General features: G+C 40.0%; 2 protein-coding genes across 3 annotated transcripts in view; one reads left to right on the forward strand and one right to left on the reverse strand.

Annotated features, from left to right (window-relative positions):
- The window catches only part of NPHS1 (NPHS1 adhesion molecule, nephrin), a 234,143-nt gene extending 222,023 nt beyond the window's left edge, over positions 1-12,120 (forward strand). For both annotated transcript variants that reach the window (XM_075327918.1, XM_075327919.1), the window contains exons 17-30: positions 2,224-2,364; positions 5,798-5,919; positions 6,062-6,227; positions 7,030-7,186; positions 7,308-7,459; positions 7,674-7,785; positions 7,978-8,159; positions 8,660-8,719; positions 8,929-9,051; positions 9,212-9,236; positions 9,383-9,494; positions 9,562-9,676; positions 11,793-11,899; positions 11,968-12,120. In XM_075327918.1, the coding sequence (XP_075184033.1) occupies positions 2,224-2,364; positions 5,798-5,919; positions 6,062-6,227; positions 7,030-7,186; positions 7,308-7,459; positions 7,674-7,785; positions 7,978-8,159; positions 8,660-8,719; positions 8,929-9,051; positions 9,212-9,236; positions 9,383-9,494; positions 9,562-9,676; positions 11,793-11,899; positions 11,968-12,090 (1,697 nt within the window). In that variant the 3' untranslated portion in view covers positions 12,091-12,120. The remainder of the gene's footprint in view (positions 1-2,223; positions 2,365-5,797; positions 5,920-6,061; positions 6,228-7,029; positions 7,187-7,307; positions 7,460-7,673; positions 7,786-7,977; positions 8,160-8,659; positions 8,720-8,928; positions 9,052-9,211; positions 9,237-9,382; positions 9,495-9,561; positions 9,677-11,792; positions 11,900-11,967) is intronic.
- A 4,590-nt stretch (positions 12,121-16,710) lies between these two features.
- The window catches only part of NFKBID (NFKB inhibitor delta), a 14,444-nt gene continuing 6,831 nt past the window's right edge, over positions 16,711-24,323 (reverse strand). Inside the window, exons 5-10 of the mRNA XM_075328007.1 lie at positions 24,237-24,323; positions 23,947-24,004; positions 20,785-20,936; positions 19,030-19,146; positions 17,360-17,524; positions 16,711-17,138 (exon numbers count right to left, since the gene is read on the reverse strand). The exon at positions 24,237-24,323 is cut by the window's right edge and continues 60 nt beyond it. Coding sequence (XP_075184122.1) covers positions 17,070-17,138; positions 17,360-17,524; positions 19,030-19,146; positions 20,785-20,936; positions 23,947-24,004; positions 24,237-24,323 — 648 coding nt within the window. The 3' untranslated portion in view covers positions 16,711-17,069. The remainder of the gene's footprint in view (positions 17,139-17,359; positions 17,525-19,029; positions 19,147-20,784; positions 20,937-23,946; positions 24,005-24,236) is intronic.

Here is a 24,323-nt window from a genome sequence, read left to right on the forward strand (position 1 = left end):
TGACTTTCTGCTCTAAAAAGGAGCAAAATAAAAAAGTAAAGTTAATAAAAAAAATATTTTTATTGTGTGCAAAAAGTCATCAACTCGCTTTTTGAGAACGTGTCGCCGAGAAAACGCAACAAATAATACAATGCATGGGGAGCAGAGAATACGCTGGCACCTGGCAGCTGACAGCGCTGTAAGTGGCAGTGACATCATGCGCTGTGTCGTTTACATGCTGGTCAGTTGCCAGCATGGCAGTGTTGGAGGAGGACACCGGGGGAGTGGCGGGAAGGTGAGTAATCATTTTTTTTTTTTTTTTAACTGATGGCACTGTGCTGGGGATCATAATTACCAGGATGCGGCTATACACCAGGATGTTGACATGATTGGGACATATACCAGGATGGGGCTATATACCAGTATGCAGCCAGGATGGGGACATGTACTAGGATGAGCTATATACTAGGATGGAGACATGATTGGAACATATATCAGGATGGAGCTATTTACTAGGATGGGGACATGAGGAGGCTATATACCAGGATGGGGCTATATATCAAGATGGGGCTATATACCAGGATGAGGAGATATACAAGCATGGGGCTATATACCAGGATAGGCACATGATGTGGACATATACCAGGATGGGGCTTCATACCAGGATGTGGCCATGATGAGGACATACACCAGGATGGGGCTATATATCAAAATGGGGTATATACCAGGATGAGGACATATACCAGCATGGGGCTATATACCAGGATAGTCACATGATGGGGACATATACCAGGATGGGGCTATATACCAGGATGTGGCCAGAATGGGGACAAATACTAGGATGTGGTATATCCCAGGATGGAAACATGATGAGGCCATATATACCAGGATAGGGGCATGATGAAGCTATATTTCAGGATGGGGATATGATTGGGGCATATATCTGGATGGGGCTATATACAAGGATGGGGACATATATCAGGATGGGGCTATATACCAGGATATGGCAAGGATGGTGAGATATACTAGGATGGGGCTATACACCAGGATGGAGACATGATGGGGCCATATATACCAGGATGGGGACATACACCAGGATGGGCTATGATGAGGCCATATACACCAGGATGGGGACATGATGAAGCTATATTTCAGGATAGGGATATGATTGGGACATATATCAGGATGGGGACATGATGGGGACATATACCAGAATGGGGCTATATACTATTGGATGGGGCCAGGATTTGCACATATACTAAGATGGGGCAATATACCAGGATGGAGACATGATGGGGGCCATATATACCAGGATGGGGACATGATCAGGCCATATATACCAGGATGGGGACATGATGGGGACATATACCAGAATAGAGCTATATACTATAGGATGGGGCCAGGATGGGCACATATACTAGGATGGGGCTATATACCAGGATGGAGACATGATGGGGGCCATATATACCAGGATGGGGACATGATCAGGCCATATATACCAGAATGGGGACATAATGGGGACATATATACCAGGATGGGTATTTTAATATTAGGATTTTGAATGAAACAATGGCCCAGATGAGGTTGGAGGGCTCGGCTCAAACTTTGCACCGGGGCCCATCGGACTCCAGTTATGCCACTGGTTTTCTGTCATTTAGGTGCAGATCGTGTATCTAAAAGTGGCAAATAAAAACAACAGTACAAAGCAGGTAGCGAGCTCCCATCTGTTCTGTATACGGAGCCCCCGGCTACTGTTTATAAGACATAAATCAATTACTGTCGAGTTCTCATGAATTTATAAGGACCCCTTTACATCTCGGGGGCACGGGGTTTGTATCGGCGGCGATGAAGCTGCAGCATCAGACAAATCCATTCCGGTAAAAGTTATTGCTGACGATCTGCAAACAACGAAAGCCTCGAAAAAATACAAAATCGTGTTTAACGACGCGCATATGGCGCAGTAAAGGTTATGTCAGCTTTCCACGAATGTACATATGCTGCGGCATTAGGTTACCACAGCCGTGTGATGCATTATTCAACGCACCTCAAAGCCCTTTTAATAAAACATCGCCTCCCACATCATGGCCCGGAGGAGCCGGCTCCCAGCCTGCACCTTACACACCAGCCAATGATCAGTGCAGGGCCAATGCTTCCCTATGGAAGGTGCAACAGTGACATCTAGTGGCCACATTCCAGTATTACACCATAATGGTTCTCAAAGTTACATTCTTTTTTTTTTTGCAGAAGGAGCTCACAGACACCACTTGAAAGAAGGGGGCTCCCTGGAGATTTGGAACGTAAGCCGAGCCGACTCTGGGGTATACGGCGTAAACTGTGTGAATACAGAGGGGAAGAACAGCACCGCCGTACAACTGGACGTTCACTGTAAGACCCCCAAATATAAATGAGCACATTTTATATTGTAATATTATGTGTTGCGTTTAATGTTATTGTTCTCTGTTATCAGCTGGGGTTTACTAGGCGGATAATCTGCTTTGCACCCAAAAATATACATGAAATATCTCCAATAGTGGAAAGGTTTTGCAATATATACATCCACGACTTTCGCCTGCTATACCTGGTAGACATTGCGTTGCAGCCTCATAGACCCAGCATGTCCCGGGGGGGATGAGCTTGATTGACAGCACATAATGTCGCTAACACCTCAAGACAAAAAAGACTGATGGCACTCCCAACATTGCAGTCTGAACAGGTGCACAACTGAGCATGACATATAGTAACAAAAAAAAGACAGCTGCACTCTGAAATGCTAAAGCATGCAAGCAATTAATATAGATATTCCTGCATTCATTGTATGCATGCTGTAGCATTTCAGAGTGCAGCTGTCCTTTTTTTTTGTTTTTGTAGCTAACACTTCACCTGCTCATATGTGAACACCACTGGACGCTCTTTTGTGTTTTTTAACCCTTTAGGTGACTTTTAAGTGAGTCTCTGCCATAATTAAGACAATTAAATCAATTCTTTGGTAAATGTGAAATATTATCATCGCCATTTACTGCAATTTTCCTATATAAAAAAAATAAAAATAAAAAATGGAAGCCATCAGCAAGCTGCTGTTAACAGATCCAATTTATGATTCAATGGAATGGACTGTGTAGCTCCTATTATGATCTCTTTTATTTGCTATTTTCCAATATGTTTTTATATATATATATATATATATATATATATATATATATATATATACAGTTAGGTCCAGAAATCTTTGGACAGTGGCACAATTTTGGCGAGTTGGGCTCTGCATGCCACCACATTGGATTTGAAATGAAACCTCTACAACAGAATTCAAGTGCAGATTGTAACGTTTAATTTGAAGGTTTGAACAAAAATATCTGATAGAAATTGTAGGAATTGTCACATTTCTTTACAAACACTCCACATTTTAGGAGGTCAAAAGTAATTCTCAAAAGGTCAAAAGACTCAGACCCAATTTCAGAGCCCTGTGCTCAGCCTCCACACAGGTTGCTCCATCCAGAGCTCTCTGCTCTGCTCTCACTCCTCAGAACACACACTGCCAGTCTCCTAAATCAAGCTGGACACACCCACAGGTGGCGGTCTGTGATTCTCCCCACCTGCACAGCACACTGGGATTATTAAAGGGAACCTGACCCTTATATGCAGCAAGAAGCCTTTGTGGAACTACAAGTCCCATAGCAACCTCTTCCGTTTAACTATCGCAGGTACCTTCTCCACTGTGACATATAGCGACCATTTACCACATTGGTGGTCGCTACCTCACAATATATATATATATATATATATATATATATATATATATAAAATGGAAACCATCAGGAAGCTGCTGTTGACGGAGTCCGGTATTCTTAATTTATGATTCTGTGTAATGGACTGTGTAGCACCTATTATGATTGCTTTGTTTTTGCTATTTCCAATATGTTTAATGTATATATGTAATAAATTGAAACCATAAGCAAGCTGCTCTTGACAGATCTTTTATTCTTAATTTATGATTCTATGGAATGGACTGTGTAGCACATACTATGGTCTCTATTATTTGCTATGTGCTAATATATTTATTATATATATATATATATATATATATATATATATGTATATATATATATATATATATATACATACAGTACAGACCAAAAGTTTGGACACACCTTCTCATCTCTAGAACAACTGTTAAGAGGAGACTTTGTGCAGCAGCCTTCATGGTAAAATAGCTGCTAGTTAACCACTGCTAAGGACAGGCAACAAGCAGAAGAGACTTGTTTGGGGTAAAAAACACAAGGAATGGACATTAGACCAGTGGAAATCTGTGCTTTGCTCTGATGAGTCCAAATCTGAGATCTTTGGATCCAACCACCGTGTCTTTGTAGAAAATGTGAATGGATGGACTCTACATGGCTGGTTCCCACCATGAAGCATGGAGGAGGAGGTGTGATGGTGTGGGGGGGCTTTGCTGGTGACACTGTTGGGGATTTATTCAGAATTGAAGGTATACAGAACCAGCATGGCTACCACAGCATCTTGCAGCGGTGTGCTATTCCATCCGGTTTGCGTTTAGTTGGACCATCATTTATTTTTCAACAGGACAATGACCCCAAACACAGCTCCAGGCTGTGTAAGGGCTATTTGACTAATAAGGAGAGTGATGGGGGCTACACCAGATGACCCGGCCTCCACAGTCACCAGACCTGAACCCAATCGAGATGGTTTGGGGTGAGCTGGACCGCAGAGTGAAGGCAAAAGGGCCAACAAGTGCTAAGCATCTCTGGAACTCCTTCAAGACTGTTGGAAAACCATTTCCAGTGACTACCTCTTGAAGCTCATCAAGAGAATGCCAAGAGTGTGCAAAGCAGTAATCAAAGCAAAAGGCGGCGACTGTGAAGAACCTAGAATATGAGACATATTTTCAGTTGTTTCACACTTTTTTGTTAAGTATTTCACTCCACATGTGATAATTCATAGTTTTGATGCTTTCAATGGGAATCTACAATTTCTAGAGTCAAGAAAATAAAGAAAACTCTTTGAATGAGAAGGTGTGTCCAAACTTTTGGTCTGTACTGTGTATATGTATATATATATATATATATATATATATATATATATATATATATATATAGCTATATATACAGTATATATAAATATATATATATATATATATAAAACATAAATGGAAACCATCAGCAAGCTGCCGTTGACGGATCAGGTATTTTTTTTTTGCTATTTTTCATTATGTTTAAAACATAAATAAATAAAATATATATATATATATATATATATATATATATTTATATACAGAGAGAGAGATACTTGTGTATATATATATATATATATATATATATATATATAAGAAATTTAAAATAAGTGGAAACCATCAGCAAGCTGCTGTTGATGGATCTGGTGTTCTTAATTTATGACTCTGTGGAATACGTTTAATATAAATATAAATATATATATATATATATATATATAAATATATACAGTATATATACTGTATATATATTGTGTGTGTATGTATACATATATATATATATATATATTTATATTTATATATTGAGCCCATGAGCAAGCTGCCGTTGATTGATCTGGTATTCTTAATTTATGATCCTCTGGAATAGCACACCTTAATATCCCATCGAATTACTCCATTTAAAGTATTAGGTTTTTGGATGTTTATACAATAATCAAAATAAAAGATCCATCAACAGCAGCTTGCTTATGGTTTTCTTGCATTTTTTATTAAGAAAAGAAATGAGATACGTTATATAAATGCAGATCACACAGCCAGTGATAGCGAATGTATTTTTTTTGCTTTCGCCCACAGATTCTCCGACCATTCGCAGCCTCGTTGACCCAACAGAGGTGGACTTAGGTGGGAGAGCGGAGCTTGTGTGCGTTGCCGATGCAAATCCCGTGAGCGACGCCATGTTTCAGTGGAGATGGCTGGTACGGAGCTTCTCTGTCGGCTTTGTATCAGGCTGTGGCTGATCCCTTGATTTGGGCAATGATGGCAGGGTCCAATCATCCCCATCAATGTCTACATCCTACCTGTTCTTAGTAAAGATCTTTTTGTTCTTCCTACAAACAGGGAGATGAGGAGAGAGACTTGTCCGGTTTGGAAAGACAGGTTAATGGTGTAACTGGGCGACTCGTTATCAATGATGCCAAGAGGTCAGATGCCGGGCGTTATGAGTGCACCGTGGATAATGGGATTCCCCCAGCTGTTAAGGCCGATGCCCGTCTGGTTGTGCGTTGTAAGTAATATCTAAAATACCTAAAATCCCCAAATACCTAAAATACTTGAAATCTCCAAAAAAGCAAATACTGTACCTAAAATACCTAAAGTTTCCAAAAAAGCAGCAGCCTCTGGCCTTGATAACAGCAAATCAGCAGGAAACCCAGGAGTTAGGTCTAACCCCTGTAATAAAACAAGTTTACAAGATTTATATTTCCCAGCTCTTTTGCTTTAAAGATGACCGGCCACTTCCCTTAAATATATATTTTTTTATTTGGTATGGAAGCTGCTGTTCTCCTGAATCCGGAGATATTTTTCTTTTGTTTCTGCGCCTCTCGGTTCCTGAGATATGGCCTTCTGTATATAAGGGGTGTGGTCATCAAGTAGATCAAGTAGACACAGAGCTAAGGGCCACGCCCACTTGGGTCCACAGAGTAAATTTAAATATAGGGAAGAAAGGGCCATATCTCAGGAATGGAAAGGAGCAGGAACAAAAGTAACACATCGCCGGATTCAGGAGAACAACATGATTTATATCAGGCTAAAAAAAATAGCTATTTAAGGTATGTTACTGGACCCCTTTAAGAGGATATTATCATTTTTAATTCTAAAATTTAAATTTGACTCTTTTTGATTATTTTTTCTAAATATAAAAATGAAAATTTTAAAATTATTTATTATTTGATTAATTTATTTTCCTTGGTAAAAGCTGAGATAGGCTATAGTGTGCTAAGGGGCCATTCTTTGAAGCGGAGGACCCTGTTTTTCTTGTGGCCCTCCATTGCTCCCTGTATTTCACCACTGTTTTCTATTTTCTACAGTTAAACCAGAGATAGAGAAAGGCGTTCACCTGAGCAAAGTGGCCGTTCCAGGGGATGGGAAAACCTCGACAGGGCTCGAATGTAAAGCTGACGGCATCCCGAACGTGGCCTTTAGCTGGGCGAAGAATGGCATCACCCTAGACTTTAAGGATCCCAGGTATTCAGGTCTCACCTGTTTTTTGCTGCCGATTTAAAGCAACTTTTTGAATCTTTACTGAAGCCCCAACATTTTTGGGATTAAACTAATGTACGATAAAGCAAGGTCCTCATTGTTTTAGGTATTCAGTGAAGACGTCTCACGAGCTCTGGATTCACAGGAGCACACTGATCATCGCCAACGTCAGCGCGGTGCATGACTACGCCATCTTCACCTGCACGGCCACCAATGCATTGGGAGTGGACAGCTTCTCTATCCAGCTCGTCAGCACCAGTAAGGATCTAGAGCTGGTGACAATTCCAAAAATGCAAGGGATCATGTCTTCATTGCTAAAATTCAAAAATTTGCGAAAGACACAAAGTAACTTGCAACATTTCTCCTTTCAAAAATATTTGAATTTTTGCTTTCTGTTACTGTCCAACTGACAATTGTTATTCTCATCGTGGCCACTAGGTGTCGCCTATTACTAACACAAATCCTCTTTAAGGTCGCCCTGATCCTCCTACGGATCTCAAGATCCTGAGCGCCACTCACAACTCAGTGACCTTGGAATGGAAGAAGGGATTTGACGGGGGCGTAGAGCAACAATTTCGAGTCCGGTTAGTTTTTTTGATTTTTTTTTTAATAAAAGCCCCCCAAAATTCTCCAAACCTCATAAATAATAATGTTTGGAGCCGTGATCTCCAATCGGTGTCTTTCCAGCTGTTGCAAAACATGGTGGACTCGTATCAACTGTCAAGGGTAGTGCTCCACCTAATGGTCAGATAATGAATTACATCACCATTTTGCAGGTATCGGATGAGCGACGCCAATAGTTACATGTACGTCGATGTTTTCCCACCCCAATCCACGGTTTTCACTATCGTTGGACTGAAAGGCGGCACGGTGTACAACTTCTCTGTGAACGCCGTCAACAAGCTGGGAGACAGCGACTATGCAGATGGCGGAGCTGTACTCACTGTGGTCACGCAAGGTAGTCACTGTTCACACCCTGCACCTTCATTATGCCTATCTTGATAGATGGTTATTTTTGGACAGTGCTTGCCCAGACATAACCTTTAAAGGGTTATTATACCATGATAGATTGATAATTTTGGATAGTGCTCCCTTAAAAGGGTTTTTCCCAGCGTCCCACCCTTAAAGGGTTATTAAAAGGGTTATTCACATTTTGAAACATGGTAATATTCAGATAGTTCTTGTACAAACAAGCACTTTTGCAATTTACTCCTTGTTAAAATTTGCCTCCGTTCTTAAAATATTAACACTTTTCTTTTGTTTACAAACTTGTTGCCTAGGAAACCAACCACCACTGGTAAACAAAAGCGTTCATATCTCAAGAACGGCTGAGAGTTTTAAGACGCAGTAAATTGAAAAAGTGCTTGTTTTCACAAGCTCTATCCAACAACCACCATATGTAAAAATGGGATTAACCCTTTAAATATAACCCTGATCAACATTGTATTGATTTTCCAGTGGACACTGATGTGAAGAGCCCCGAACCCACACAACTGGCTCCTCCTACTCCAGAGACTGGTAAGTGGTCCAATCCGGGCTTAGTTGTCATATGAAAAGTGGGCGGAGTCTGAACTATTTATTTGTGAGTGGAGTCTGATACCAATTTAGATAATTGTCATGGAGACACAAATTGCAGCAATGTAGCAATTTTACTATAAAGAAAATACTTTATAAAGAGCAAAATAAGAAAAACATTCACTGTTTTTATATTTTCTGATCCTAATCAGATGATTTCCAATGGACGCCGTACATGTTTGCCGCCATAGGTGCAGGAGGGGCATTTCTCCTGTTATCTAATGCCGGAATTGTTTTCTGCCTGGTTAGAAAATTCCGAAGAAAACTAAAGGAAGGTATAGAAAAACAATAAAATTTTTCCCACACGAATAACAGATCAATAACTAGCAACTTGCTGACAGTTTCCATCAGTAAAATAACAAAATAACTATTAGAATAATCACAAAAGTGGATTTTGCATTTGCTAATTTAATTTTTTTTTCTTTTCATTCACAGGAGAAGTGCTGAAGAAAGATGAAAGGTAAAGGATGAATGCTTCCGTATGGAATTGAAAGGGGGACTGTAATACCACAAACATCCACAGGGTGGCGCTGCTTCAGCTCAAAAGTATATCCAACTTTATTATTTAACCCCATTACATCTTCTCTCTGTATCAATCGTCTGCAGCGCCCCCCATGGAGCCCTCAATGAGTACGGAGATGGAGAGCTGATCAACGCCCAAGCAAAGAAGACGTTACTGATTGACAGCGGCTCGGAGACTGGCAGCAGCGCTTACCAGGTGAGGGGGACTATAAGAGCATGATGGAGTATGACAGATAATGACAACTCTGTATTATTTTTCATAGGACAGTGGTTCAGAATCAGGACTATATTACTACCCAACACGGGATTACCAACCGTCACTGTCCCCCCACTATGAGAGCGTGGAGAGGGGAGACCCTGAAACTCAGAGCTGGGCAGGTCCGTATAAGATCAGGGCAGTATTATAGCAGTTATATTCTTGTACATAGGGGGCAGTATTATAGTAGTTATATTCTTGTACATAGGAGGCAGTATTATAGTAGATATATTCTTGTATATAGGGGGCAGTATTATAGTAGTTATATTCCTGTATATAGTTGGCAGTATTATAGTAGTTATATTCTTGTACATAGGGGGCAGTATTATAATAGTTATATTCTTGTATATAGGGGCAGTATTATAGTAGTTATATTCTTGTACATAGGGGGCAGTATTATAATAGTTATATTCTTGTACATAGGGGCAGTATTATAGTAGTTATATTCTTGTACATAGGGGCAGTATTATAGTAGTTATTTTCTTGTACATAGGAGGCAGTATTATAGTAGTTATATTCTTGTACATAGGGGCAGTATTATAGTAGTTATTTTCTTGTACATAGGAGCAGTATTATAGTAGTTATATTCTTGTACATAGAGGGCAGTATTATAGTAGTTTTATTCTTGTACATAGGGGCAGTATTATAGTAGTTATATTCTTGTACATAGGGGGCAGTATTATAGTAGTTATATTCTTGTACATAGGGGCAGTATTATAGTAGTTATATTCTTGTACATAGGAGCAGTATTATAGTAGTTATATTCTTGTACATAGGGGGCAGTATTATAGTAGTTATATTCTTGTACATAGGGGCAGTATTATAGTAGTTATATTCTTGTACATAGGAGCAGTATTATAGTAGTTATATTCTTGTACATAGGGGGCAGTATTATAGTAGTTATATTCTTGTACATAGGGGGCAGTATTATAGTAGTTATATTCTTGTACATAGGAGCAGTATTATAGTAGTTATATTCTTGTACATAGGGGGCAGTATTATAGTAGTTATATTCTTGTACATAGGGGGCAGTATTATAGTAGTTATATTCTTGTACATAGGGGGCAGTATTATAGTAGTTATATTCTTGTACATAGGAGCAGTATTATAGTAGTTATATTCTTGTACATAGGGGGCAGTATTATAGTAGTTATATTCTTGTACATAGGGGCAGTATTATAGTAGTTATATTCTTGTACATAGGAGCAGTATTATAGTAGTTATATTCTTGTACATAGGGGGCAGTATTATAGTAGTTATATTCTTGTACATAGGGGGCAGTATTATAGTAGTTATATTCTTGTACATAGGAGCAGTATTATAGTAGTTATATTCTTGTACATAGGGGGCAGTATTATAGTAGTTATATTCTTGTACATAGGAGCAGTATTATAGTAGTTATATTCTTGTACATAGGGGGCAGTATTATAGTAGTTATATTTTTGTATGTAGGGGCAGTATTATAGTAGTTATATTCTTGTACATAGGGGCAGTATTATAGTAGTTATATTCTTGTACATAGGGGCAGTATTATAGCAGTTATATTCTTGTATATAGGGGCAGTATTATAGTAGTTATATTCTTGTACATAGGGGCAGTATTATAGTAGTTATATTCTTGTACATAGGGGGCAGCATTATAGTAGTTATATTCTTGTACATAGGGGGCAGTATTATAGTAGTTATACTCTTGTACATAGGGGCAGTATTATAGTAGTTATATTCTTGTACATAGGGGCAGTATTATTGTAGTTATATTCTTGTACATAGGGGGCAGTATTATAGTAGTTATATTCTTGTACATAGGAGCAGTATTATAGTAGTTATATTCTTGTACATAGGGGGCAGTATTATAGTAATTATATTCTTGTACATAGGGGCAGTATTATAGTAGTTATATTCTTGTACATAGGGGGCAGTATTATAGTAGTTATATTCTTGTACATAGGGGGCAGTATTATAGTAGTTATATTCTTGTACATAGGGGCAGTATTATAGTAGTTATATTCTTGTACATAGGGGGCAGTATTATAGTAGTTATATTCTTGTACATAGGGGGCAGTATTATAGTAGTTATATTCTTGTACATAGGGGGCAGTATTATAGTAGTTATATTCTTGTACATAGGGGGCAGTATTATAGTAGTTATATTCTTGTATATAGGTGTCATTATAAGTCTGGTATATTAACAACCACAATGGCTGAATTAATTTTAAAGGGGAATTACTTTTTTTTCCAGACGGAGGATATGAGGACTGGTACGGGGCTTCTGACCACCATGAATATGAGGAAGTTCGGGGAGGCTTTCCACCTTCTCACACAGGACAATGGCAACATGGAGCCGCAGTCAGTGACATGATTTTTATACGTATCCTCTGATCTTTTTCTGGAGATGACATTCTTGTGTTTTGCAGGACAGAGGGGAGCAGCCGTGGGACGGATACCAGGGACCAGGAGGCCGGGTATACGATGAACCAGACTTTCCACCATCTGCAACTTACGAGACGCCATACGGGGGGCAGGGACATTTGGTGTGAAATACGGAGAATGTTTTTTGATACTTAAAATTCCCAAAATAAATATTTGCACCCTAATAGTCAATGTTGGAAAAATTTGAGATTGCCTCTAATTTATTTTCACAAGCCCATAATATTTTTGAAATGACAAAAACTGACGGCACTTCGTAAGAGACAAATGTGAACAGGTGCAAACCGAACATGAAATATCCTCTAAGAAATATACAGCTGCACTCTGAGACACTGAGGTATACAGACATAGGATATAGGAACTTGGACGTGCATTACTGCTTAGGAAAACAATAAAAAATTCAGACACTTATAGCATAAAAATCCAGTTTTATGTGAGCCCAGCAGCCAGCATCAAGGCGTATCTCTCTTTGCTTGATCCCTACCTCCTAAATGTCTCAATTTAATTTTGTAGACGGACATAAACATGCTAACAAGTAATTAAAAATCACTTTAAGCTGATGGGGAGGAGAGCTCAGTCAAAAGGCTTGACTCGATCATCTAAAATGAGAAAACTGACGGCACCTTCTAACAGGCAAATGTGAACAGGAGCAAACTGACCATGAAATATCCTCTAACAAATATACAACTGCACTCTGAGACACTGAGGTATACAGACATTGGATATAGGAATTTGGATGTGAATTACTGCTGATGAAATACATTAAAAAATTGAGACGTATGGCACATAAATAGCCAGTTTTATATGAGCCCAGCAGCCAGTGTGAAGGCGTATCTCTCTTTGCTGAATCCCTACCTTTTAAATGCCTCTATCTGGGCTGAACAACCTTACATTTTATGGTCAGGTAAGAACCTGCTAATAGGAAACTAAAAATCACCTTAAGCTGGTGTGAAGGAGAGCTCAGTCAGAAGGCATGACCCCATAATCTAAAATGAGATAACTGATGGCACTTCCTAACAGACAAATGTGAACAGGTGCAAACTGAACATGAAATATGCTCTAGCAAATATACAGCTGCACTCTGAGACGCTAAGGTATTTAGACATTGGATATAGGAGCTCGGACATGGAAAAAAATTGAAACACTTAGGGCATAAAAAAAAATCAGCTTTATGAGAGCCCAGCACCCAGCATCAAGGCGTGTCTCTCCTTGTTCGATCCCTACCTCCTAAATGCCTTTACCTGGGTTGAACAGCCTTTAATTTTATAGGCGGGCAAGAAAAAGCTAATAAGAAATTTAAAAATCGCATTAAGCTGGTGTGAAGGAGAGCTCACTCAGAAGGCATTACCCTAAAATCTAAAATGAAAAAACTGAGAGTTCTTCCTAACAAACAAATGTAAACAGGGGCAACCTGAACATGAAAAATATGCTAAGAAATATACAGAGAGCGGTACGCCTTGACGCTGGCTGCTTGGCTCACATAAATATTACTTTCTTTATGTACATTCTCAATTTTTAAATAATCTAAAATGAGAAAAGTGATGCAACTTCCTAACAAACAAATGTGAACAGGTGCAAACTGAACATGAAATATACAGAGATAGATATGCCTTGACGCTGGCTGCTGGGCTCACATAAATCTTGCTTTATTTATGTACCTTCTCAATTTTTAAATAATCTAAAATGAGAAAACTGATGTCACTTCCGAACAAACAAAGATAAACAGGTGCAAAATGAACATGAAATATATGGTAAAAAATATACAGAGAGAGATATGCCTTGACGCTGGCTGCTGGGCTCACATAAAACTGGCTTTATTTATGTACTTTCTCAATTTTTAAATAATCCAAAATGAGAAAACTGATGCCACTTCCTAACAAACAAATGTGAACAGGTGCAAACTGAACATGAAATATATTCTAAGAAATATACAGAGAGAGATATGCCTTGACGCTGGCTGCTGGGCTCACATAAATCTTGCTTTATTTATGTACCTTCTCAATTTGTAAATAATCTAAAATGAGAAAACTGATGCCACTTCCTAACAGACAAATGTGAACAGGTGCAACCTGAACATGAAATATATGCTAAGAAATATACAGATAGCGATACGCCTTGACGCTGGCTGCTGGGCTCACATAAAACTGGCTTTCTTTATGTACTTTCTCAATTTTAAAATAATTATTTTTAATATTAATATTAAAAAATAATCACTAAAACAATGAAAAAAAGTAAAAATAATAAGAATAAACAAGAATTTTCAGACAAAAAGACACTTTTTTTTGTATTAGATTTTTAATATATATTTTTTTATTTATTTCTTCCATCTTAATTTTTTGTTAAATTAACACAAGCTACACAAGAGATTGTCCTGTAAACGCAATGAGAGAATAAATAAACTGTTAAAAAAGGTGAGAAATTTAAATATCAATTAAATTATTATCAGAAATATAAATGTTGCTCTTCGGTGACGATCCTGAGATGTCTTCAGTTTCGGTCTGTCTCGCTGAATACATTGAGGTCTATGTAAAACCATCGCACTAGGTGCAAATACCGATTTTTCCCAGTATGGGCTACTACGTGATGATGCTCGTCAGGGGAGCGCATAAAAGACCTAATGTTTGGACATTAAAAGAATATCTATATACTGAGGAGCAAAAGGGTAACAATGTTTTGCACTTGTGACTTTCCGGTTCTGTATGTCTCGATCCTCCACAGCTTTGAGCCTGAGACGTCCTTCATCTTATACACAATCATCTTGGCTTCTCATACAGAAATGTGACTTTTATGCTTAGCATATGCTTATACAGATTCTTATCATGTTACTGCATTGTTACTGTTTTGCTCCTCAGTGTATATTCAGCTTAGAATGGCATCTTTCTAAGGTGCAAAGTCAGATATTTGTTGTGGTTTCCTCTATCAAAGACCAATATGGTCCATTATTAATTTCACAGAAATTATATATACATATTCTAAATATATGCTGTAGACAGGGGCAGTATTATAGCATTTATATTCCTGCACATAGGGGCAGTATTATAGTACTTATATTCTTGTACATAGGGGCAGTATTATAGTAGTTATATTCTTGTATATAGGGAGCAGTATTATAGTAGTTATATTCTTGTATATAGGGGCAGTATTATAGTAGTTATATTCTTGTACATAGAGGCAGTATTATAGTAGTTATATTCTTGTACATAGAGGCAGTATTATAGTAGATATATTCTTGTACATAGGGGCAGTATTATAGTAGTTATATTCTTGTACATAGGGGGCAGTATTATAGTAGATATATTCTTGTACATAGGGGCGGTATTATAGTAGTTATATTCTTGTACATAGGGGTAGTATTATAGTAGTTATATTCTTGTACATAGGGGCAGTATTATAGTAGTTATATCCCTGTACATAGGAGCAGTATTATAGTAGTTATATTCTTGTACATAGGGGCAGTATTATAGTAGTTATATTCTTGTATATAGGGAGCAGTATTATAGTAGATATATTCTTGTACATAGGGGGCAGTATTATAGTAGTTATATTCCTGTATATAGGGGCAGTATTATAGTAGTTATATTCTTGTATATAGGGAGCAGTATTATAGTAGTTATATTTTTGTATGTAGGGGCAGTATTATAGTAGTTATATTCTTGTACATAGAGGCAGTATTATAATAGTTATATTCTTGTACATAGGGGGCAGTATTATAGTAGATATATTCTTGTACATAGGGGCGGTATTATAGTAGTTATATTCTTGTACATAGGGGCAGTATTGTAGTAGTTATATTCTTGTACATAGGGGGCAGTATTATAGTAGTTATATTCTTGTACATAGGGGCAGTATTATAGCAGTTATATTCTTGTACATAGGGGGCAGTATTATAGTAGTTATATTCCTGTACATAGGGGGCAGTATTATAGTAGTTATATTCTTGTACATAGGGGCAGTATTATAGTAGTTATATTCTTGTACATAGGAGCAGTATTATAGTAGTTATATTCTTGTACATAGAGGCAGTATTATAATAGTTATATTCTTGTACATAGGGGGCAGTATTATAGTAGATATATTCTTGTACATAGGGGCGGTATTATAGTAGTTATATTCTTGTACATAGGGGCAGTATTGTAGTAGTTATATTCTTGTACATAGGGGGCAGTATTATAGTAGTTATATTCTTGTACATAGGGGCAGTATTATAGCAGTTATATTCTTGTACATAGGGGGCAGTATTATAGTAGTTATATTCCTGTACATAGGGGGCAGTATTATAGTAGTTATATTCTTGTACATAGGGGCAGTATTATAGTAGTTATATTCTTGTATATAGGGGCAGTATTATAGTAGTTATATTCTTGTACATAGGGGCAGTATTATAGTAGTTATATTCTTGTACATAGGAGCAGTATTATAGCAGTTATATTCTTGTACATAGGGGGCAGTATTATAGTAGTTATATTCTTGTACATAGGGGCAGTATTATAGCAGTTATATTCTTGTACATAGGGGGCAGTATTATAGTAGTTATATTCTTGTACATAGGGGCAGTATTATAGTAGTTATATTCTTGTACATAGGAGCAGTATTATAGCAGTTATATTCTTGTACATAGGGGGCAGTATTATAGTAGTTATATTCTTGTACATAGGGGCAGTATTATAGTAGTTATATTCTTGTACATAGGAGCAGTATTATAGTAGTTATATTCTTGTACATAGGAGCAGTATTATAGTAGTTATATTCTTGTACATAGGGGCAGTATTATACTTGACTACACTTTATTTTTCCCCTGGTTTTCTATTGCTTCTTATCTTTTCTTCTCGCCTGTTGTATATGGTGATTTTTACGCTTTGGTTATCAGTAGGTTTGAGTTTCATAGAAACTATAATATATGATAACCTCACACACAGTGACAATATATTGTGCTGTTATCCCTTTTACATCTTGAAATAATCCCATAAAATGGATTAGTAAATGTCGTTCCTTGGGATGAATTCTCGTCTTTTCTTGTTTCATGTTGTTTCTCCATCAATGGAAGAATCTTGACTTTCTGACTATTGTAGTCATCCTGATTGGTTGTTTCCTATAAGGAATTTGCTGATTGGTTGCGGCTCGATGACATCACACGTCTTCTTTTTAGGAGCATTTTAATCTAAAGGAAAAACATCCGCACTATGTAATGATACAATTATAGCAAAAATTACAATTCTGTCATCAAAAACTATTAAACTGTCAACAAAAACTGTGAAACTTCAGCTGCATCTCCCTCCTCTCCCCCCTACCCTGCTTTCCATTTTCACATAACTCTCAGCTTTCAAAATTTTATTATTTTTGTATAAATAAGAAACAAAGAGATATTTTACTATTACGTACTTGTTCCGCAAATTCTCCAGGAGGCACCAAGTGGGCCGGCTGATCATTCTCCAGGTTGCGAATACTTGGGTCACCACCATAGAAGATCAAAAGCTGGATCAGATACTCTGTAGAGCGAGTAGGTGGTAAGGCCGCTGCCATGTGGAGAGCAGTGTTTCCATGGGCCTGTAAGAAAGGAGGTCATAAGCCTAAGGAGAACCAGACCCAGTAGAGTTAGAATGAAGTACGATATATCACGATTTTGGAGACCAAAGCTAAACCTAATGTGATTCTAGACACTATGAGCAGTATGAATAGAAGGGTAGTCAGGCAAGCCGGGATTATAAGCCACGAGGTAACGTATAAGATTCAGGGAGCAGACAGAGACGTGGTCAGGAAAAAGTCTGAGGTCAGAAGCCGGGACGTAACGTAAAAAGATCAAGGAATAGATAGAGATGTGGTCAGGAAGAGGTCCGAGGTCATAAGCCGGGAGGTAACGTATAAGGATCAGGGAGCAGACAGAGACGTGGTCAGGAAGAGGTGCGAGGCCAGAAGTCGGGAGGTAATGTATAAGATTCAGGGAGTAAACAGAGACGGGGTCAGGAAGAGGTCCGAGGTCAGAAGCTGGGAGGTAATGTATAAGATTCAGGGAGTAGACAGAGACGTGGTCACGAAGAGGTCCGAGGTCAGAAGCCGGGAGGTAATGTATAAGATTCAGGGAGTAGACAGAGACGTGGTCAGGAATAGGTGCGAGGTCAGAAGCCGGGAAGTAATGTATAAGATTCAGGGAGTAGACAGAGACATGGTCAGGAAGAGGTCCGAGGTCAGAAGCCGGGAGGTAATGTATAAGATTCAGGGAGTAGACAGAGACATGGTCACGAAGAGGTCCGAGGTCAGAAGCCGGGAGGTAATGTATAAGATTCAGGGAGTAGACAGAGACATGGTCACGAAGAGGTCTGAGGTCAGAAGCCAGGAGGTAATGTATAAGATTCAGGGAGTAGACAGAGACGTGGTCACGAAGAGGTCCGAGGTCAGAAGCCGGGAGGTAATGTATAAGATTCAGGGAGTAGACAGAGACGTGGTCAGGAATAGGTGCGAGGTCAGAAGCCGGGAAGTAATGTATAAGATTCAGGGAGTAGACAGAGACATGGTCAGCAAGAGGTCCGAGGTCAGAAGCCGGGAGGTAATGTATAAGATTCAGGGAGTAGACAGAGACGTGGTCACGAAGAGGTCCGAGGTTAGAAGCCAAGATCAGAACCCTTACAAAAGGCAGGTGTCAAGAGCGAACTGACCAAAAAGGAAGCATGACTGGCCAAGTTCAGACAGAGCAAGCCCAGTAAAGAAACAGAGCAATCAGCAGGAACGAGGCGCATCTGTGAAGTCACCTCCCAAAACCAGTGTGGACACTAGTGCTGCAAGACAACCTGTCAGCAAGTGCACAAGACACAGAGCAGAGCATTTACAAATGCAAAATGCTCCGCACTGTAGAGACGTTACAAAAAGATCCCATATGCAAAATGCTCCTCACAGTGGAACCGTGACATCTAACTGTGGTGCAATGACTATGGACTTGTCTTCATCTTGGTGGCCAAATGGTAAACCACATCATGTAGGTCAACTTTAAGGGGTCTTATGACCTTGATGGCCAAGATCGGGGGTTTAGTTTTGGGTTTGTTGGAAGGGGGACGCACCTTCATGTTGATGAGTCCAGGGAGATTGACATGGGACATCTCGAGGAAATACTTGACCAGAGGAATATTCCCGTCTTGCACTGCCAGATGGAGCACCGTCTTGTTACTCTTGATTTCCTGTTTTAGAAAATAATATCAACTTTATTTATTTTACATTGATTCCACCACTACAGTTTCTGGCACTCTGCTAACTTCTTTGATGTGGGAGATGCTGGTATCAACCCACAGACTAGAAAGAGTTAATCTTTGCTGGTCTGCTTGTTAGTCTCTTTGATCACATGCTGTAAGGGAGCCTTTTATATATGCTGGCTGTACTATTCCATTAATGTCAGCTATAGCTTTTCTATACTGGTCTTGTGAGGTGTTGTGATCCAGACTTACTGGTAGTTGCTGTGCATTATTGCTGTGAGCATTTGTGGTGTTATCCCTTGATGTCTTTTTGTTTCTGCCTTCCTGTTCTTGCTTTTCTCCTTAGCCTCTTATTGTTTGTTCCTGTGAGTTTGCAGTGTGTCTGACTTATGGTTTTCCCTTGTCTGTATAAATCTGTGTTAATATTATACTCCTGCCCCTTCCTTCCCTGTAGGGGGGTAACAGATTAGATATGATCAGGAGAATAGCCAGGCATAGGACTCCAGCATCTCCACCTTCAGGGGTAATCCAGAGCTCGGGAATAGCTTAGGGTCCCCCAGTTTGAGGGACAGCACAGGTGTCCCCTGTCTTTCACTATCCTGGGCAGGGTAATAGATTAGATATAGTGAGGAGTATAGTAAGGCGTGGGACTCAGGCATCTCCACCATCAGGGGTAATCCAGAGGTCAGGAATAGTCTAGTGTCCCCTAGTTTGCGGGACAGCACAGGTGCCCCCTGTCACTCGCTATCCTAGGCAGGGTAATAAATAGATATGGTCAGGAGAATAGTAAGGCACAGGACCCCGGCATCTTCACCATCAGAGGTAATCCAGAGGTCCGGAATAGTCTAGGGTCCCCTAGTTTGACGGACAGCATAGGTGTTCCCTGTCTTTCGCTATCCTGGGCAGGGTAATAGATTAGATATAGTGAGGAGTCTAGTAAAGCATGGGACTCAGGCATCTCCACAATCAGGGGTAATCTAGAAGTAAGGAATAGTCTAGGGTCCCCTACTTTGAGGGACAACACAGGTTCCCCCTGTCGCTCGCTATCCTGGGCAGGGTAATAGATTATATATAGTCAGGAGAATAGCAAGGCACAAAACTCTGGCATCTCCACCATCAGGGTCTGGAGGTCAGAGATAGCCTAGGGTCCCCTAGCATGATGGACAGCATAGGTACCCCCTTTCTCTTACTATCCTGGGCAGGGTAATAGGTTAAATATGGTCAGGAGAATATTAAGGCACAGGACTCTGGTATCTCCACCATCAGGGGTAATCCGGAGGTCAGGAATAGTCTAGGGTCCCCTAGCATGAGGGACCCTATAGGAGCCCCCTGCAGTCACATCCTGACAGTAATGTTCCCAATCATTTCCTCAGATTACCAATTACTAAATTTGTCCAAATATTTGGGATTTTTTAGTAATATTTTAAAAAATCGTCTAAACCCCCCCAAAATAGAATTAGGAAATATTTACAGGGACTGGGATCAGAGATAACTCGGACACCAGACATTAAACACCTTAGAAGATGCTCTCTATCAGCTCACTGACACCGCTGTGTTCTGAGACAGCGGGTTCTGAAAAAACACCCCAAAGTTGATTCTTTCTATAAAAGGGGACGTAATCGCTACCTGACTGGTGCAGCTGGCGCCCATTTGGAGCAATATTTGGATGCAGGTAAGCGTCTCCTCCTCGCGTTGCGGGGCATTCGTGGTACTCTGGCTCGTTCTGCTTTTAAACGCATTGTTTTGGGAGATCACCGCACAGTGGAGGGGGGTCAGACCTGGGGGGGGGGGACAAAAGAAAAAACACTATTTACAAATAAATAATATTCGGCCATTACAGATTCAAGGAAAAAACTAGGAGAGTCACTTGTAGAGGAGGATCTGGAGTGACCTCATCTGTAATATGCCCTTCAGTTTTGGGCACCAGTTGACGGAAATGCGACCCTGGAGGTAGAAAATGTACAAAGAAGAGACGAGTAAAGGGGGACATGATTGCCAAAAGTACATAAGTGCACATGCAAGAAATGTGGCAAAAATATGTGAAAAAGCCTCAAAAGACAAAATAGCACTCCCTTCGTCTCGAGAAAAAAGTAAGAGGAAAGGATTCTTTATCGTGGGTACTATTAATCTGTGGAACGGCTGACCTCATGATTCTTTACAGTAAGAGCGGTGAATATAGAAACAGCCAACTACATATAAGAGAGATGACTATATGAACAGCCAACATCAGATGCTGGTTCTTTACAGTAAGAGCAGTGACTATATGAAGAGCTGACCTCAGGTTCTGGTTCTTTACAGTTAGAGCAGTAACTATATGAACAGCCGATCGCAAGAGCTTGTAATTTATACTGAGAGAGGTAACTATATGAACAACTGATCTTAGAAGCTGGTTCTTCGCAGTTAGAGCAGTGACTATATGAACAGTCAATCACAAGAGCTGGATCTTTACAGTAAGGAAGGTGACTATATGAACAGCTGACCTCAGAAGCTGGTTCTTTACAGTGAGAGTGGTGACTATAAGAACAGCTGATCGCAAGAGCTGGTACTTTACAGCTAGAGCAGTGACTATATGAATAGCCGACTTCAGAAGCTGGTTCTTTACAGTTAGAGCAGTGACTATATGAACAGCCGACTTCAGAAGCTGGTTCTTTACAGTTAGAGCAGTGACTATATAAACAGCCGACTTCACAAGGTGGTTCTTTACAGTTAGAGCAGTGACTATATGAACAGCCGACTTCAGAAGCTGGTTCTTTACAGTTAGAGCAGTGACTATATAAACAGCCGACTTCAGAAGCTGGTTCTTTACAGTTAGAGCAGTGACTATATGAACAGCCGACTTCAGAAGCTGGTTCTTTACAGTTAGAGCAGTGACTATATAAACAGCCGACTTCACAAGGTGGTTCTTTACAGTTAGAGCAGTGACTTTATGAACAACCAATCACAAGAGCTGGATCTTTACAGTAGGGAAGGTGACTATATGAACAGCTGACCTCAAAAGTTGGTTCTTTACAGTTAGAGCAGTGACCATGTGAACAGCCAATCACAAGAGCTGGTTCTTTGCAGTTAGAGCAGTGACTATATGAACAGTCAATCACAAGAGCTGGATCTTTACAGTAGGGAAGGTGACTATGAACAGCTTACCTCAGAAGTTGGTTCTTTACAGTTAGAGCAGTGACTCTATGAACAGCCAAGCTCAGGAACTGGTTCTTTACACTTAGAGCAGTGACTATATGAAAAACTTTCCTCTGGTTCTTTACAGCTAATGCAGTGACTATATGAACAGCTGAGCTCAGGAGCTGGTTTTTACAGTTAGAGCAGTGACTATATGAACAGCTGAGCTCAGGAGCTGGTTCTTTACAGTTAGAGCAGTGACTATATGAACAGCTGACCTCAGAATCTGGTTCTTTACAGTGAGAGCAGTGACTATATGAACAGCTGAGCTCAGGAGCTGGTTTTCACAGTTAGAGCAGTAACTATATGAACAGCTGAGCTCAGGAGCTGGTTTTTACAGTTAGAGCAGTGACTATATGAATAGCTGAGCTCAGGAGTTGGTTCTTTACAGTGAGAGCAATGACTATATGAATAGCTGAGCTCAGGAGGTGGTTCTTTACAGTTAGAGCAGTGACTATATGAACAGCTGAGCTCAGGAGCTGGTTTTTACAGTTAGAGCAGTGACTATATGAACAGCTGAGCTCAGGAGCTGGTTCTTTACAGTTAGAGCAGTGACTATATGAACAGCTGAGCTCAGGAGCTGGTTTTTACAGTTAGAGCAGTGACTATATGAACAGCTGAGCTCAGGAGCTGGTTCTTTACAGTTAGAGCAGTGACTATATGAATAGCTGAGCTCAGGAGCTGGTTCTTTACAGTGAGAGCAGTGACTATATGAATAGCTGAGCTCAGGAGCTGGTTCTTTACAGTTAGAGCAGTGACTATATGAACAGCTGAGCTCAGGAGCTGGTTTTTACAGTTAGAGCAGTGACTATATGAACAGCTGACCTCAGAAGCTGGTTCTTTACAGTTAGTGCAGTGGCTTTATGAACTGCTGAGCTCAGGAACTGGTTCTTTGCAGTTAGAGGAGTGACTAGATGAACAGCTGAGCTCAGGAGCTGGTTCTTTACAGTTAGAGCAGTGACTATATGAACTGCTGAGCTCAGGAGCTGGTTCTTTACAGTTAGAGCAGTGACTATATGAACAGCTGAGCTCAGGAGCTGGTTCTTTACAGTTAGAGCAGTGACTATATGAATAGCTGAGCTCAGGAGCTGGTTCTTTACAGTTAGAGCAGTGACTATATGAATAGCTGAGCTCAGGAGCTGGTTCTTTACAGTTAGAGCAGTGACTATATGAACAGCTGAGCTCAGGAGCTGGTTCTTTACAGTTAGAGCAGTGACTATATGAACTGCTGAGCTCAGGAGCTGGTTCTTTACAGTTAGAGCAGTGACTATATGAACAGCTGAGCTCAGGAGCTGGTTCTTTACAGTTAGAGCAGTGACTATATGAATAGCTGAGCTCAGGAGCTGGTTCTTTACAGTTAGAGCAGTGACTATATGAACAGCTGACCTCAGAATCTGGTTCTTTACAGTAAGAGCAGTGACTATATGAATAGCTGAGCTCAGGAGTTGGTTCTTTACAGTGAGAGCAATGATGCTTTATCAGAAGACGATAAGAAACACTTCCCTCAGTTGCATTTCATAGACAGGTGTCTTTTTCATCCGCATTACAATGTATCTATTATATATCGCAGCTTTTGTATAAGCCCCATATAAACCCGAGGACACTCGTTGTTCTCACCATCGTAATTTCTGGCCTCGACGTCGACGTTCCTCTGCTGCTGAAGAGGCAGGAACATCTGAAGAGGAACAATGTCAGGGTCATCACGACACGGAAGACGCTAGAAGGACGGTGTATAGAGTGTATACAGACATATAAGCTCTGGAGTGATATTCATCATGTCTATTGTTGGGGAAGCTCTGAGATAGCCAATATGGCAGGTATGGCATTATCGCGATGGCTGTCACTGGTCTTCTTTAGAGTATACCGAGATATATGGGAGAATATACCGCCATAGTGACTCGAATTACCCGGAGGACATCGGACAGCCCGTAGGTCCCCGCCACATGCAGAGCCGTCTGCCCTTTCCTGTCCGAAGCGTTGACGTCTGCGCCCAG

The sequence above is a fragment of the Anomaloglossus baeobatrachus genome, chromosome 11 (assembly GCF_048569485.1).
Source record: "Anomaloglossus baeobatrachus isolate aAnoBae1 chromosome 11, aAnoBae1.hap1, whole genome shotgun sequence".
In the NCBI taxonomy this organism is placed as follows: domain Eukaryota; kingdom Metazoa; phylum Chordata; class Amphibia; order Anura; family Aromobatidae; genus Anomaloglossus; species Anomaloglossus baeobatrachus.